At 57.1% G+C, this 16,573-nt stretch overlaps 1 protein-coding gene and 1 non-coding gene across 2 annotated transcripts in view; both read right to left on the minus strand.

Moving 5' to 3' along the window:
- Positions 1–3,430: 3,430 nt before the first annotated feature.
- The window catches only part of WNT10A (Wnt family member 10A), a 27,661-nt gene continuing 14,518 nt past the window's right edge, over positions 3,431–16,573 (minus strand). The window contains exons 5-6 of the mRNA XM_017727147.1: positions 9,056–9,432; positions 3,431–4,550 (exon numbers count right to left, since the gene is read on the minus strand). Of these exons, the coding sequence (XP_017582636.1) occupies positions 4,083–4,550; positions 9,056–9,432 (845 nt within the window). The 3' untranslated portion in view covers positions 3,431–4,082. The remainder of the gene's footprint in view (positions 4,551–9,055; positions 9,433–16,573) is intronic.
- Positions 6,723–6,795, minus strand: TRNAV-GAC. The gene has a single exon. It is a non-coding gene; the product is annotated as a tRNA-Val (tRNA).

Consider the following 16,573-nt stretch of genomic DNA (forward strand, 5'->3'; position numbering starts at 1 on the left):
TGGATGGGGCTGGGCGTTCCCGTGTAGTGATTCCCCCAGGCAGGATCTGGCTCTGATGACTGTTCTGTGAGGGGAAGAAATACCAGAGGAGTTACTCACGGCTCATTGGGGCATGATGTAGCAACTCCTCATCGGTTCCCCCCACCCTCCAGCCAAAGTTCCTCCTGTGATCTCCTGGGGAAAGTCCCAGCCCCCCCACTCCTCCTCTGCCACCCCCAGAGACCTTCCCCACCCTTGCTGGAGCTTTCCAGAAGCAAGAGATGAGCTGGGGCTTTGGGTGAGAGGAGAAAGGACCCAGCAACCTGCTGTGATGGAGGGAATCCACTGTCCCTTTGGCTCTTCCATGCTGTGTCTGGTGACGGGCACAAGGCCAGGGTCTGAGAGAGCACCAGCCTGGGGTAGCCACATCTGGACAGCCACAGATCTGGCTTCAGACCTGGCAGAAGTACAAACCGATCAGGCCAGCTCAGGTCTCTCTATTGCCCTCTCAGCAGTCACACTCAGGTCAGGTTTTCCCATCACTCTCCACAACCACAGGGGCAAGAAGTGAAATTTACTTTCGGTTTACTAGAAGGATCTGAGAAGCTTTCCTGCCCCTAGGACCAGGAAGTTCGAAGTTTGAGAAAACCATTGGACTTCACACGGCTCTAGCAGAGCCACTGGGCTGGTGATTCCCTCTGCAGCAGGGACCCTCAAGGATGGAGGAATTTCTAGAGCTTGGGCCAAAATACTTAATGAAACTGAAGTACGTTTTACCTGGTATTGCCAGCATGGACTTGCTGCCTTCTTTAGAGCCTTCAGTGCCCTTTTATGACATGCAAGTGAAAGGAATGGCCATTTCCTTTTTCAGTTTTGGAACTCCCTTAGTGGTTTGCCTCTGTAGGAAGATGATGGGAAAGCTTTGGAAAAATCTGGTCCTCTCTGCTGGAAACCACCTTCATCATCTACCTGGGCTGTTCTACACTGATGATCATTCCTCTCTCTTGGGTGAAGCACCTTGAACTTTCCCACATCAGCCCAGAACCATGCGCAGTGCTCTGCAGGGTGGGGATGTCCCTCACAGGGCAGTAGGGGGCCATGCACCAGAATGTGCAAGGCTGGAACAGCTCAGCAGGCTCAAATAGTCCCTCCGTGTGAGGAAACATGACTCTGTGATGGGACTGGGACATAACCCATTGGTGGATCAGGGAGGGTGGTTCATAGAAGAGAAGTTTGGAATGCCCAGACCGCGGGGAGCCAAGCCCTCACTGGCAGCTGGCTCTGGAGGCTCAGCAGCGGCCGTGGGGAAAGGAGGTGCCCTGCACACGCTCTGCCCAGCAATGTGGTTGTTAGGACAGCTGCCCAGTGTCTGGTTCCCAGTTAGGGAAGCATGGGGACACTGTTTTTCGTAACCACAGGCATACTGGCACCTTGCCTGTGGCTCCCAGACATTCAGCCAGAGAAGCCACAGAGCAGATCTTGAAGACTGGTATTGCACTGGTAGCCAGGTGGCCCCAGGAGGAAATGAGATTCTGCAAGCAGGAAGCCTGTGCCCTGGGGCTGCCTGCACCTGGAGCGTGCTGCCTGAAGCCCAAAGCATCCCTCCAGCACACCCAGCTTGCACCCCAACCATGCCACCTGCAGACTGACCAAGATCAAGCGATCTTATGTTTTCCTCTGAGTGTCCCAGGGTCACTAGCTCACACAGGGTCTCTACAGAACCAAAGAGCACTGGACACTGTGCTAGGAGTCTCAGCCTAGGTGTGCTGGCATTACTGGTATGCTCTTTCACAGTGCTATGTTCCCAAAATTGGGTGGCAAGGCAAGAGCAAGCTGCAGTCTTTGCAGATCCAGGGTGCTCAGAGCCTGGTGCCTCACTGGGGGATGTGAAATGTTCTTGGGGGGAATGGTCCTGCCCTGCATCACCTCTCTGCATCATCAAATACACCTTGTCCCCACTCTGGTCCCCTTATAGGGCAATCGTATCCTAGGATCCCACTGTTGCAGAGCAGGTGGCCTGGGATTAGCAAGCAGGGGGTGAAGGGGCCAGAGCAGTGCGGGGAGAGCTTCCATGGTGAGACAGTCATCACCTCAGGCAGCCCTGAGATCACAGGTGCCTGCAAAGCAGCTCCTGGGAGGTGGGAAACCAACGTCACCTACAGAGTGCTGGAGCTTGACAGATGTGCTGAGTTCCACTGTTCTGAGTAGCACAACCTTAGGGACACAGGGTTTTGGCCAGCCTGGGAGGGAGAGGAACCTCATGGGGTTCAATCAGTGCTTGGGACAATGGCCAAAAGGCAAAGCTCTTTCGGATTTGAAAAAAGGGCCCTGATGCTGGAGATGGATATTGGAGATGGAAAAGTAGGATGTCAGGAGGGAAAATGAACTGCTGGAGCATGCCCTGTCAGAGTAAACTTGCCCCATGGGAACAGCACTGCTTTCATGCCTCATAGGGCAAGCCTGGGTGCCCCAAACCCCAAGCTGAGATCCTGTTCCCTGCAAGGACACCAGCCCAATGTCTCTGCTGCCAGGAGCCATTGTGGAGACTGTGTGACTTGCTGTCCCTTCTGCACCGGCACACGGAGCCACACAGCTGCTGCAAGGCCACTGAAGATCCTGTACTTCCTTCCAGCACCTGCAGCATTCTCCTCTTCTCCTCAGCTGGTTCCAGAAGCAAGGACACCATCCACATGGTCCCTCCAGGAGGGGAAAAGCCAGCCCTCCTATCCAGGGGTGGTGAAGGGCAGAGCATCCATCCCAGCTGATCCAGCTCCAGCTGTGTGTGCAAGCGTTATGAAATGAGGACACGGGCCGCTCCCTGCTGGACCTGGGGCGCTTGCTTCCTTCCAGCCTGGTATTTTCCTCCTTGATTTAGTTTTTTTTTTAATTCACTTCTATTTTTTTTTTGTGTAGCCCCAAGGGGTGCACAGCCGTGGGAGGAGCAGGGAAGTTATCAGCCAGGAGATAGCAGCAGCATGATTCACTGCCTGGCCCCTGCAGGCTGCTGCAGCCAGATGGGTGCTCTCCCCACCGCCACAGCAAACTGACAGTTGTGAACCCCCATTGCCTGGCCCACCCCATGCTGCCTTCCCCTCTCCCTACTCTCCAGCCCCACCATCCCACCCAGGAGTGTGGGAGACAGTGGGGCAGCTCCCGGCCCCAGCATGGTCACGGGCGTGGGGGCAACAGCCAGGATTCCCATGGGATGGATGGGGTCCAGCATGAGTCCAGCTGGGCAGGAGCTTCCCAGCAGCCACCTTGCAAGTGTCTGGGGTGCCTGCGAGGGGTCCCCACCTCCTGCCTGCCTGCAAAGAGCTCATAGGATGGTTATTATGGGATGGTAGCAGAGCACCAGGGAGAAAGGCTCCCACAAGTAGGTCAGCAGCACCGAGGGTCCCCCTCCATCCTTCTGTCACCCTAAAGGAACGCGGGAGTCCTGCATCCTGAAATCCCCTGTGCTGTCTCCAATCCACTTTTATTCACAATCAGAAAATAACTTACCATATAATAACACAGACACACACAGCACAGCCCCGGGCACCCGCCCCTCCGGCCACGATACTACGGCCCAAGCCAGCCCAGAGGTGAGAGGTGAGCCCCAGCCCGGGGAGTTGTGCCCCTTCTCCATCCCACGGGATGCTCCAACCCCATCGTGCTCCGAGCACAACCTCGCATGTGGTTGGAGGAGCTTGTGCACAGTGCTAGTGTGTGTCCCCCCCACTTCCCTCCCACCCTGGGCTCCCCATGCCCTGCTGTCCCCTCCCCCGCCCTGCTCCACGCCGCTGGGTGCCAGCGGGCACTCCCCACCCCCACGCCCCCCCTCCGCCCCCCCGAGTGGTGCTGGTGTCGGCGGTCTGTACAGCATGGCCGTGCGCTCCCCGGGGCCGGGAGCCTAGGTGCTCTCATGTGGGGCGGGGGGGCAGCGGGCAGCCCTGCCCTTCCCAGGTGACGACAAAGGCCGGATTTTGGAGGGTGCTGAGCATCTCCTCTCCTGCTCCCTCGGAGCGGAGGGAAGCGGGTATGGCGGGGCCCCCCCCCCCCCCCTGCCGCAGGCAGGCGGGCTTGTCCCTGGCACCCTGGGGGGGGCACCCGTCCCCGCCTGGCTACTTGCAGACGCTGACCCACTCGGTGATGCGACACTCCTCGCAGGCCACGAAGCAGCACCAGTGGAACTTGCAGTTGCAGCGCTCGCTGCGTGTCTGCCGCAGGATGTTGTGCCCGCGGCCGCAGCACAGGCTCTCACAGTTGTCCATGCCCGGGCTGGTCTTGTTGCACAGGCGCCCTTGAGTGCCCAAGGAGTCCAGGGCCGGCTCCCGCTCGCAGAAGTCGGGTGACTTCTCGAAGTAAACCAGCTCGCTGATGCCAGCCCGGCGGCGATGCCGAGCGTGGCCCGGCTCCAGCTGCCCGGCGTTGCGGTTGTGGGGCCGGATGAGGGTGGCCCCGTAGAAGCGGTCCTTGAGCAGGGACCCCACCAGGCGAAACTCAGGCGTCACCTGCCAGCATGTCTTCAGCTGGCAGCTCCCTGAGGTACCGTGGCATTTGCACTTTCTCCTCATGTTGTCCATCACCACCTGGGCGGGGAAGGAAGGAAGGACAGACGAGTTAGCATGAAGGAGACCCATTTTGGGGACTGGAGAAGCCACAGTGGACCTCTGTGTGGGTTGGCACTATGAGAACATCAAGGGCTGGCATGAGTAGCCATCAAAGCTCTGGAAGTGCAAAGCCAGCAAGGCTGCGCCCTGTTGCTGTGCCCAGTGCAACTCATGTCCCACACCCCGTCCCTTCCCATCCTGGCAATACCAACTGGCTTTTATGTTTCAGCAAGGGATTGGCACCTAAAGGAGAGGGTGAGCTACCTGAGCACAGGGAGGAGAAGGAGCCTGAATGTCACCTCCCACTGCTGCTTGGCTCCAGCAGCATCAACCTGATCCTGGACCCCAGTTAAAAGACAGCCTGGCTACATCTCTGCAGCCCTACTGGGACCCCCTCCACCCCTCCCCCCAGTGCAAGGGTCCCCCATGCACCTCACCAGCCAGTAGCACTGCAAGGGATGGGAGTAGCTGGGAGGGATGCTTTCCCCTTCCTTTCCCCTCCCCAGCACCTTCATCCCATAAAGCCCCAGTTCTGGGAGTCCTGGGAGCAGCTCTTTTAGCTCTTGCCTGCTCTCCTTCAGCAACCCTGGCCACAGGGATACTGCTGTGGCCAAGCCAAGAGAAACAGCTCATGGCCATCAATCTCCAGGGGTACACAACATGGCCACATATGCCCACACAGCCTGGAAAGAGACAGTTTGTAATGTCCTCTGCTCTGTCCCAACAGGGGTTCCCTGCTGGGTTGTGTGCCCCCATATCCACGTGCTCACACAGGCTTCAGCAAGTCCCCTGCCCATGCAGACACCCAAACCCTACCAGGAGCTCAGCTGGGGCTTGCAGACTGTACCCAGGGCCATGCTCCAGGGCTTGTGGGGAGATTCCAGGGGACACATGGCCCTGTGGAAGCTGCTGTCCCACAATGCCAGTCCTGCCCAGCCACCTGGCTTCATGCCTGCCACATGTTGCCTATTCCTGCCCCCTTCCTGGAAGGGACACATGTGAGCGGACTGGCTTGGTAAGGGTGAGTAGTTTTTATTCCTTGTTTTCCTGTTTTTGAGTAAATCTCCCCGTTGCTAAGCAGTTATGGTAATGAAGGCAGGTCAGGGAAACATGCCTGGAGCTTGGGGCACATGGCGGAGAGGTCTGGGCTGGGCTGGAGTTTGGCTTTCATCCTGCTGAGAGTCCTGCTCCTGCTGGGAAGAGCCTCCACCTCACAGTTAATGAGCTACCTGGCCTCTCTACCATGGCCTGGGTGTGCCAGCCAGGAACACCAGCTGCTTGCCACTGTTCTTGTCACTATCCTTGGGAACACACTGGCACCGGGACCCCATCCTTTCCCACATTCCCTTCCTGCTGGCTTGGCTAGACCAGGAAAAATCTGCATACAGGGCTGTGGCTGGCAGGCTGGCCACTGGGCTTCAGGGGACAGTGGTGTGACAGCTGGACAGGGGTTCATTTGGGGCTACAGCTGGTCACAGCAGGGGCTGAAGAAGGTGTCAAGTGTGGTCATCTCCATCACCCAAGCCATCCCTGCTGAGCATCCCTAGCCCCAGCACCACAACACCCATCCATCCCTGACCAGCAATGGCTTGTTCTTTCCCTCCTGCACAGGCAGCACAGAGGGGACAGGACCCTGACAGAGCTGGGAGATCCAAGAAGGGCCCATCTGAGCCTTGGCCCCATGCTTTTGTCATTGGATTTTCTCCATGCACCCTTACCCGTCCTTTCCCTGTCTCATAGACACCCAAGTTCAACACATGCCCGGACTCGCTGGTGCTTTCTTTCGAACATTCCCAGCTCCTCCCAGGCACGCTCATAAGAGCTTTATCGTAGGTCTTTGTTGTGAGGGTAATGGGTAGTTCCTGGCTTCCTTTCATCCCCTCTCACTCTCTGATCTGGTGAGTTAGGACGACCTGCAAAGTCTCCTTCACACTCTTGCTGCTCTTTGCTGGGGAGCTTGCTGCCTCCCAGGGATGCAGAACACCCACCTCAGTCTTGAGCTGGACCAACCAATGATTATCCCATAGCTGACTTCCTACTCCAACTCAGGACCAAGGTCACCACTGCCACCATCAGAGGATGCTGCACATCCCTTGCAGCTGCAATCCCCTGCCCAGCTTCATAGCTGGATGTAAAAAGGAAAAATCAGCGTGTTTCTGCCTGGTTTCGAACCAGGGACCTTCCGCGTGTCAGGCGAACGTGATAACCACTACACTACAGAAACCCACATCTGATGGCTCCTGGATGCCACCATTCCTGGAATTGTCACCTCCCTCCAGCATTGTAGGGTCTGAGCTGGGAGACAGGCTTACCCACACACACAGTACCCTCAGGATACACAGAGAGGATGCTCAGAATCAGTAAGGTGCTGGAGAGCTCTGGGTGCTGCAGCTACCTGGTGCATGGAAAGGGATGGTGCATGGAAAGGGATGGTGCATGGCAGGGCATGGCACAAGGTGGGCATGTCCACATCACTGCTGTGCTAAAGAGGTTCAAGCCTCGAGACTTGGAGAGGAGGACCACAGAGCTGCTGCAATCAGTACAGCCAGTCCTTTCCTGGGAAATCCCAGGAGGTTGCTCCTTATTACAGCAGGAAAATTGCTTCTAGGAGTAAGTGGGGCTTGGGTGGGTGTGGGACTCACAGCATTGCTAAAAGAGCCAGTGGGGAGTTGGAGAACTCACCCCCAGTGGGGCAGCCAGGACCAGCCCTGGCAATAAGCATGGCACCAACAGACGTAGGCCAGGCACAGCATCATCTCCTTGTTCCAATGCCTGGCACCCACAGCCATCACACATGGGTTCACACCCTCATCTCAACAAGGCCCCTGAGTTGGGCAGCCTATCCAGGCATTGCTTCCTCACCTGCACTGGTACCATTCCCTCCTTTATTCCTTTAGTTCTCCTCTGCATCTGCTTCTAGCTCTCAGGCTTCTTTCATCGGTCCAGATCTTGTCTCTGAAGCCACCAAGACCTGACATTGCAAGTCCCGTGCCTGCCTGCCCTTGGGGACAAGCAGACCCCAGGCATTTTTGCTGTTACTGGATCCCACGGGAAATGTTTCGTGACATCCCGCCAGAGCAAATATTCCTCTCTCACCTTCCCTTCCTTCTGCAGGCTGTGCGGCTTCCCTTGGGAAGCAGGGAACACAGACCACAGGTTTCTGAGCACTGCCAAGAGTTCCAGAGATCCAGGGCATGTAGAGATGTAGGGGAATCAGGATGAGCCCTGCAGTCAGAACAGGAATGGGGGTCTTGCCCAGATTGGGCCAGAGCAGCCTGCAGAGGATTTAGCTGCCTAACACTGAGTGAGCCTTCACCACACGCAAGCAAACAAAGCCAAACAAATCAAAAGCTTTGGTATTCCCCAGGCATTTACAGCTTGGCCAGACTGGGGTGGCTTCTCCAGGGTGTTTAAACTCAGCTCCAGCATCAGGGAAAGCCACACACTAAAGTCCTGCTCTGCAGCATCCTCTCCTCACCTGCTGACTTCAAACATGCTCAAAGCAAGAGGCACATCCAAATGTCTGAGCCATCCCAAGGAAACATTCCCTGTGGAATTCTGACCTTTAATTATTTATTCCTGCAGCCACTACAGATCCCTAGGCACTGCCCTGGCAGCATGTGGCTGGGGTCTTTCAGACATGTGTCCTATTGGATGGGATCTCTCAGGCACCTGCTGGGAGCAACAGCAGGCAGGGAAATGCAGCCATCCTCCCAGCCCCTTCTGCCTTCATGCTTCTTGTCTCCAATGTCACGCTGCTTTTAAACATCAGCTTCCAGATGGAGTGAGCTACTAATTAGTACCTTTAACAAGACCTGACATCATAAGAATGGAAGGGAGACCGTCCTGCTTGCCTGGACAGGCTCCATCACACTGCTAGAGCTGGGGGACAAGGCTGTGGGCTGTCACCTCTGCTCCCAAGGGCATGCTGTGCTTCCCAGCTGGTATAGGAGCCCACTGCCTAACTCAATCTCATTCACATCTGCCTCCTTAGGGCACAGACCCCCTTTCTGGAGAGAGAGACATGGCTGGGTGCTGTAGAATCTGTGCTGTGTCCCCATGATGCCAGTGACTTTCTCCTCCCTGTCTTCAGCTTCTTCCCACTGCAGCTGCCCAACACCAGTTCACCCAGCTCCTGAGAGGCAGGAGCCAGAATCATTGCTGTGCCACCCCAGTAGCACCACTGCAGCACAGGCAGTGACAGTGGCCTGGGACAGTGTCCCTCGGCAAGGGCACAGCAGCAATGTGCAGAGGTATTGTCCCCAGCAGGTGTTTGACCAGCACATCCTTGCACCTGTCCTGCTAAGGGCATCACTGCCTTTGTTCTGGGCAAGACTGGGGAGAGGCAGTGCCTTGGGGGCAATCCCAGACTCACAATTGGTCCCACAGCAGCCAGCATGAGGCACTCGCAGCCTTCCCACACATGTCCTGGGGACCCTGTTCCCACCATCACCTCCCCGCACTGTCCCCAGTGCCTCACTCACCTGCCGGCCCACGCGGTTGTTGTGCAGCCGCATACGGGAGTGGATATCCCTGTAGGTTTCCCGGGAATCGAGGAAATCTTTGGAAAACTTCTCTCCATAGTCCACATCAGGGCTGCACCCACCCCATTCCCAGGAGTCCTGGAGGCCAGGGGTCTCCGCCGGCATGTGCTCCATGTGCACCCCGTGCACCATGCCTTTGCCACGGTTCATGGCTTCCAGCTGGAGACGGTGCAGCTTGCGCCGGAAAGCCTCCTCATCGCCACGGCGCTTCTGGTCACAGCCACAGGCCTGCAGCTTCCCCAGGGCACAGGCGTTGGACACGGCGTGCACCACACCGGCGGCCGCGATGGCATAGGCAAAGGCGCTCTCCCGAAAGCCTGCAAGGAAGCAGAGAGTGGGGCTCAGGCTGGGTGGCGTGACCCCTGTGGAGGGCCGGATGATCCTGGCTGGATCCCTACACTGGGGTGTAGGGATTTGGAGGTTCAGCTTGTGTCTTACTTTTTCCAGATGCACCAGCTCCCACACAGACCATGCTCCCTCTCCAGCCCCATCCCCTCCAGGACACACTGCTGCCCTGAGGGACAGCCCTGCCCCAGCTGGGACCCCAGCTTCCACCATCACCCTGCTCTCACATCACTCCAGGAGATGCCACCACAGCACTGTTCAGGCATCAGCATCATGGCTCTGATGGGAAAGGCAATCCCTCCTCCCCTCTCCACTCAGAGTTCCCTACTATACTAAATATAACGCTGGCTGAGAAATATTTCTGCTGAAGAATGGGCCACTTTTGCTTACTCACAGGGTGCAGATTAGGCAGTAAAAAGAGCAGGCTGCACTCCCTGTCCAGCCCCATCCATCTGCCCATATCCCTTCCTACCCTAAACCCCGCCAGCTCCCACAAGAAGCTCTAACTGTGATACCCGGCTGGAAAAAAATGAGCATCCCTAGTCAGTTAGAGCATGCCATGACCACACTGTGTGCTGCCAGAGCCGGCAGCTGGTTGTCATTAAACGCTAGAGAGTGAGGACATCCACAAGTGTCATTAGCTGGGGACAGGGCAGATGGGGACAGGTCTCACAGAAGGGGTTCCATGGGGCTCCATGTGGCTGTGAGCAGGGGATGCCTGAGAATCTCTGGGCTTCACTGCAGCCAGGTGAGGACCCTCTCCTCCCTGGGAATTTCTATTTTATTTGAAATGCGAAGTAATATTTTTGTTTGTGGTTCCCAGGCCAGGCGGGGAGCCTGCAGTGCCCTTTGCTTTGGTGCACAGTGACTGGCCCCAGCATGAGGCGAGGATGGAGGGAGAGCCAGATTTTGTGCCGTGGCGTCACATGTGAATAAATAAATAGCTGGAGTTCCCAGCCTCTCTCCCTCTGTTGGACATGAGCAGTTTCATTTGCCCTGGCTTCAACACAGCTGAACAGACTACAGGTTTTGGGGTGCTTTCTTTACCAAATCCATGCCATCAAACGGAGGCCTTAGGTGAGCCCCCCAAAGCTCTGCCAGCTCCCTGCCTGCACCACAGAGTCAGGAGAGGTGAGAGTGCAAACACTGCTGTTGCCCATCCTTGGCAGTGCTCCCCACCACGCATGTCTCCTCCGTGGTTCGCTGCCGCCCGCTGAGCAAACGCTATGATCTTATTAAAGGAAAATGAAATGCAGCCCAGAAACCTGCATTTAAAGTCATGCTGCTCTTTTGTGTGTTAATTTGACACTGGTGCATTTAAAAAATTAACGAGGCGCTGCTTAAAAGCCAGCAGGAGCCTCTCCCAGCTTCCCCTTGGTGTGGGACAAGCTTGCTCTCAGCCTGCCTCTTTCCATGCACAAGTTGAACAACATTTTTCAGCGGGCAGGTAATGGGGCTGCTGGTGCGTACACTGTGCCGTGCAGCCTCCCCGGGGAGAGTGCTGGCAGGCAGTGCCTGCAACACACCCACAGCGCTGCTGGAGCACGAAGGCCCACATCTGGGGAACTTCAGTCCCCAGGTGAGCAATGGAGGATGGAGAACCAGCACAGAAAGCTCTCCTGGATTCCCAAATCCTCCCTATGTCAGTTCTCTGATCCCATCATCTCGGTCAGCTCCAGCCCTTCACATGCCAAACCTGGGCACAGCCCAGTTTGTCAGGGCCACCCCGCCGGGCACCCCCAGCTCCTCACACAGCTGGTGCCTGGGGACAGGGGCAGCAAACCCTTCCCCCAGAACAACACCCTCCTCTCAGCCCTGCCTCTTTCTCGCACATTTTTCCAGCATAAAAAATAATTTCCGGTGTGGCATCTCCTTAAAATCCCTTCTGGAGCCCAGACACAAGCTCTACCCCACCCAGTCCGTCAAGCAAGCCTGTGTCCTAACAGGTAAAGAGGTCAGGTTTGTTTGGTGCCCTTCAGCGCTGGGAAACCCCTGGGGTCAAGCCCCAGTCCTCCTTCTTCCTCTAGTACTCTCCAAGCACATGTGAGCTGATGGATGAGGCATGGGTCCTTGTCCCTGGAGCTGCCATTCCCCAGGCTGTGGCAGGGGACAGACTGGTCCCTAGGGCATGACATCACAGCATTCAGGAAGTTGTCTTCCCATCTTATCATGCTCCTTTCCCTGCTCAGTATCACTCTGCCTGGCCCTACCATTCTTCCCTTCCTTCTCCCCTTCTTCCCTTCCTTCTCCCCTTCTTCCCTCACCTGCTCTCACAGGGAGCTGTGAGCAAAGGAGAAGAGAGGGTCAGGGCAGCACTGGGATGACAGCAGCCATGCCAGTACGGTTCTGCTTGGAGGTTCAGTTTACATTCCTTGCTCTACCCCAGCCACGCCAGAGACAGAGGATTGAAGCAAAGCAACGAGCAACATGGCTGCAGGCAACAACCACCAGCCTCATGGGCTCGGCAAGGGTGGGAGCTTCCAGGAACCATAGCCGAGAGTGGCATGTGGTGGCCAGCCCTGAGCCCTTTGGAGGGAGGCTCTCCAGCTACCCCAGCCACCTAAGACCTCAGCAGTGATTTTTGAGTCACCATATCCCTCCAGAGACGACAGAAGAGGTGTAGTTGTGGGTGGTACAAGATGTATTGCATCCTGCAGGGAAGAGGGAACGGAGGACACCACCCTGACACCACCACCGGCATCCAGCCTGCTATGTACTCAAAGACCATGCTAGGCAAGGAGGACAGGTCTGAAACCTCATCCCCAGGTCAAATCCCAAAGCAGCTTGCTTAGCAGGGGAAAGTTTTCCCTGTCAAGATGTGCCAAGGAGATGGCTGGTCATTTAGCAAGACCCCAAGTCTCAGCAGCACTGGCTCTGCCATGGACACTGCAGTTCTTCCATCTCTCAAGCAGAGGTGGGATGGAGGCTACAGGGCTGGCTCAGGCACAGCTCTAGGCTCTACAGTCTGTAGACCAGAGAGAGCTGGAGCCATGGCCTTCCTGCCACAGCTCACCATCACATCCAGGCAACAACTCTCTCCCAACCCCCATCACTGCAGTGCCTGGGTGGCATTGAGGGAGCTGGCAGGACAGCCTCACATAGGCTCACCCTAGGGTACCCCAGGGATGCTCAGCTGCCCCCTTCATGGCAATACCCCCCAGGAGTGAGGTCTATCTGCCAGGAGCTGTGGGCACATTGCCCCCGCCCTGATATAAGGCAGAGGAGAACTTCTCCCGCCACCTCCTGCAAGGCCTGCCGACACGGCCAGTCCCGACACGCTGCCTCTCCCCCAGCCCCGCTCCTTCCCCTCCCCTCTCCCTAATTAAACTGCAGGTGAACCTGCCAGGGTCTGGCCCAGCACCAGGCGCTAAATGCCTCCCTGCAGATCCCAACTTGCCTCCCTTCACCTTCTTGAGCGTGCCAGGGACAGCCCGCAGCCTTCGCTCCTTGTCTGCCCACGGTGCTCTGAGACAGCAGCCCTTGCTGCTATGCAGGCTGCAGGGAGCTGGGCTCAGCCCCGCACCGCCGGGAATCCTGCCTGGCCCCAGGGTCTCGCTTGCACCCATCAGTGGGGAGAAGGTCCAGGGAACAGGGGAACCCACAAGGATGAAGCCAAGCATCCAAAGCACCCACATGTGCTTCAGGGCCAGGTGGGCAAAGCCCTTGGTTTGCCTGGGGGTACACAAAACCCTGCCAGCAGCCCAGCTGCAGGTGCGCCAGGCCAGGCGCTGCGGTCTGCGGGCACCGGAGCTTGGCTGGGGTTCTGCAGAGCTGGGTGCCGGGGTCCTGAGCTTGGCAGCATCTCCCCGGATAGCTGTAACAGCACCTGCCTCCCTCAGCACACAGCAAAGCCTCCCCAAGCTCCATTTCACAGCTGGCTGAGCCCCAGCACCTGGTGTTTCCATCCGTGCAGGGAGTTCCCCGCTCTCTGCTGTAAGAAATCAAGATTTCGCCATGGCAATGCAGACCCCTTGGCACCAGTGAGCCCTTCTAAGGTGGGCACAGGGCATGGAAGCATCACCCATCTCTCCAAAGGCTGCAAGAACCAAGAGACACTGCGCTCCAGAGTCACGTTCCCTCCAACCATGAGCCTTTGAAGGCCTTCAAGGACATCCAGCCCCTCCATGGGGGTCCCAATTTTTTCAGAGCTCCATGTAGATGGGGTTGGGGTTGGGATGAGCAAAGGTGAATAGTCAGTCCCATAGCACACCTCAGACAGCCCCTGCCCAGCAGCCAGACAGTCCCAGCCCTGATGGCACTGTACCCACCCATGGGTGCACACATACTGGACAAGGACCAAGACCCAGTGACCCACTATCATCTGCAGCTTGGTTTTTGTCAGGCAACTAGGCATGGGTCAGCCCAACCAAGCCACACAGTGCCTGGCAGTCCACAGATGCTGTGGTGGGACAATACACCAGGACAACAGGCCATCCTCTCCAGTGAGGTGGACACAATTGTGCTGCTCACCCGTGGAGCAGGAGCAGGGGACCTATTTTCACTGCTGGTGTAGATGCAGCCACCTGCCTCCACCTCTCTGCTCCATCCTCCTACATCTCCTGAGGCCAAGAAAGGATGTCTCTGTCAGCCAGGCGAGCACATGGAAGGAGAGGGAGGTACAGCAGAGAAGGATGGGACCAGGGACAGCACTGGAGGGTGCTGGCAGAAGTGACAGTGCCAGAGAACGGGCAGGAAGGTGGTGAGTACATAGGCAGCCAGCTGGGGAGCCAGGGAGGACTGGAGGAGGATTTGCAATAGAACTGTTGAGCCTGGATGCACATGGAGGGCACACGGGCCGAGGAAGATGGGGGGGTGCAGATGGCACTGGAGACTCACAAAAGGGTACAAAGGTCATCTCATACCCCAAGGATGCAGCATCAAAAGACCAGATCTGAAAAACCCACAGACCATGGGGATGTCTCAAAAGAACCCAGTGACTCTGTGAGAGCAGGGATGGTAAACTCCTAGGCACCCCCTTTGCCCTCCACTAACCTGTTGTTGTGCCTCACAGCCACTGTTCCCTGCGCGCCAGGGATGGCAGCACCTCCCAGGTCTATGCTCTGCCCAGGATGCTGTTAGCATCTCTGTCTCCAGCTACGCTGCTCTGAAGCCACCCCAGACTCCCAGCCCTGTCCAGTTTGAAGCCTCTCCTTCCTGTCTCCCCAGGGCTTGCACTCAAACTTCTGGGATCAGCTCAGCAGGATGAGGAGACAGGCACTCATTTACCATTGTCCTCTTCTCTGTCCCCAGGGGATGAGGCCCCTGGCTCCACCGGGTGCCTAGATACTGGGCAGAGTGTGGGACGGGCACCATGGGACAGCTTGGAACAGTGTTGCACCCTGCCCGGCTCATGCCCACACTGCAGAAGATGTGAGAGATGCAGGAGGAGAGGACAGAGTTGGGGAGCGGAGCCAAGCAGGGAGAGCGGGAGGGAGAAGCCAGCTACAAATAATTTAAAGTGAGATTCACGCACGGCTGAACTGATGGCAGAAGAAGTGGGAAAAGGAATGAAAGATTAAAGGGGTCTGTCACTTCAGGTTACAAACAATGATCCTACAAGCACATTGCATTCCCAGGCACGGCAAGGATGGGGCAGGGAGCAGAGCAGAGACCTGGTCCCCGGAGGTCAGATGCATTAAAGTCTGCGGCATGGAGCCTGCACCCCTCACTTCCGCCACTCGCCTCTCCTCCAACACTGGGCTCCTGAGATGCATCCAGCATCCCTGCCCGGATGGCTGTGCCTGTAACAGATGGAAGGCAAAGCTCAGAGCTCCAGCACTGTTATTGAGGGACATGGGTGGGTTCAAAGTGGGCCAGGGCTCCAGCCTCAAGGCTTGCTCCATGCCAGATTGGCTCCAAGAAACTACATTAGGTAGCCTGGGCGCTTGAGGCTCATCCTGCACCCTCTGCTGCCAAAACAGGAGTGTCATGAGATGCCTGCCTGCTCTGATGCTCCAGCCCTACCTCCATCCTGCCCTGTGGCTGGGTGTTGGGTCTCCATTCCAGAGAATAGGATCCCACCAATGCCGAGAGCCTGGGCTGGGCCATATCCAAGAGCCCAGGACTGGGACAAGAGTCCAGGGTCTGTGGGAGTCCCCACATCCATCGGTCACAGCCCTGACAGCAGGAAGGGCTGCAGGAGCACCTGAGACACAAGTGAGGTGCACGTCACTGGGGCCACCAGCAGACGAGGAGGGCTGAGGGAGGGATGCAGGTCAGTGCCCTCTGCTGCTGCTGCTGCTGCTTCTCACCCAGCCTGGTGGGACCCGGAGCAAGGAAGCTTGTCTGGGTGCGTGAGCAACTTGAGCCAGCAAGTCGGTGTCTCCTGCCGCCCGAGGAGACTAGAAGTGAACTGCATTCCTCAGAGGACCTGGAAATACCTCGATGCTTATCAGAGCTGACAGTCCCCACCCTTCCTGCCAGGCCCTAACCTGGGCACTGCTCACAGAGGGAAGAGGCAGTGCCCTTCTCCAGGCACTAAGGTCCTGAAAGTGACCAGGGCTGCTCCATGGCAGGACCACAGCCCTGATGCCACACATACTCCAAGGTAGCACTCCATCCAGTGATGTCCAGGCTGCCCTGGACATGAGGGATCTTCAGACACCAAAACACTTCTGTGCTCCCCTCTCCAGCCTTCTCCCAACCTGCTACAACTGCCTGTGGGCTCCTGCCACTGCATCCCCTCAATGACATGTAAGCCTCAAGCTGCCAACCTCTCCTCTTTAAGAATCTCCTCATAGTCCCAGGGAAAGAAGATGTAGGATGTGGAAGGATGTTTGAAGAAGAGTGGATGGTCGCAACTCTCTGCTGGGCATCAGGCTGAGAGGCTCACAGTGTGGGTATGTGAGCAGTTTCTTCAGTAGTTTTCACCTTTCTTGGGAGCTGGAGGAGTGGTATGTGTGCTGAGCACCTCGCCTGCCCTCAGCACCCTGACCTTCTGCCACTAGTACCATATTGTCCTTCCTGCCTGTGGTCTGGGGCAATGGGCACTTAGGTATATGCGGAGGCACAGGCTTCACGAAAGGGTACTCAGGTGAAGAGATACCTTCAAGTCCTATAGAAGGTCACAACCCTAATCTGCACCATGCAGGCCAGCCCATCTGCACCCCCAGA

Source organism: Corvus brachyrhynchos, unplaced genomic scaffold, assembly GCF_000691975.1.
Source record: "Corvus brachyrhynchos isolate BGI_N302 unplaced genomic scaffold, ASM69197v1 scaffold490, whole genome shotgun sequence".
In the NCBI taxonomy this organism is placed as follows: Eukaryota; Metazoa; Chordata; class Aves; order Passeriformes; family Corvidae; genus Corvus; species Corvus brachyrhynchos.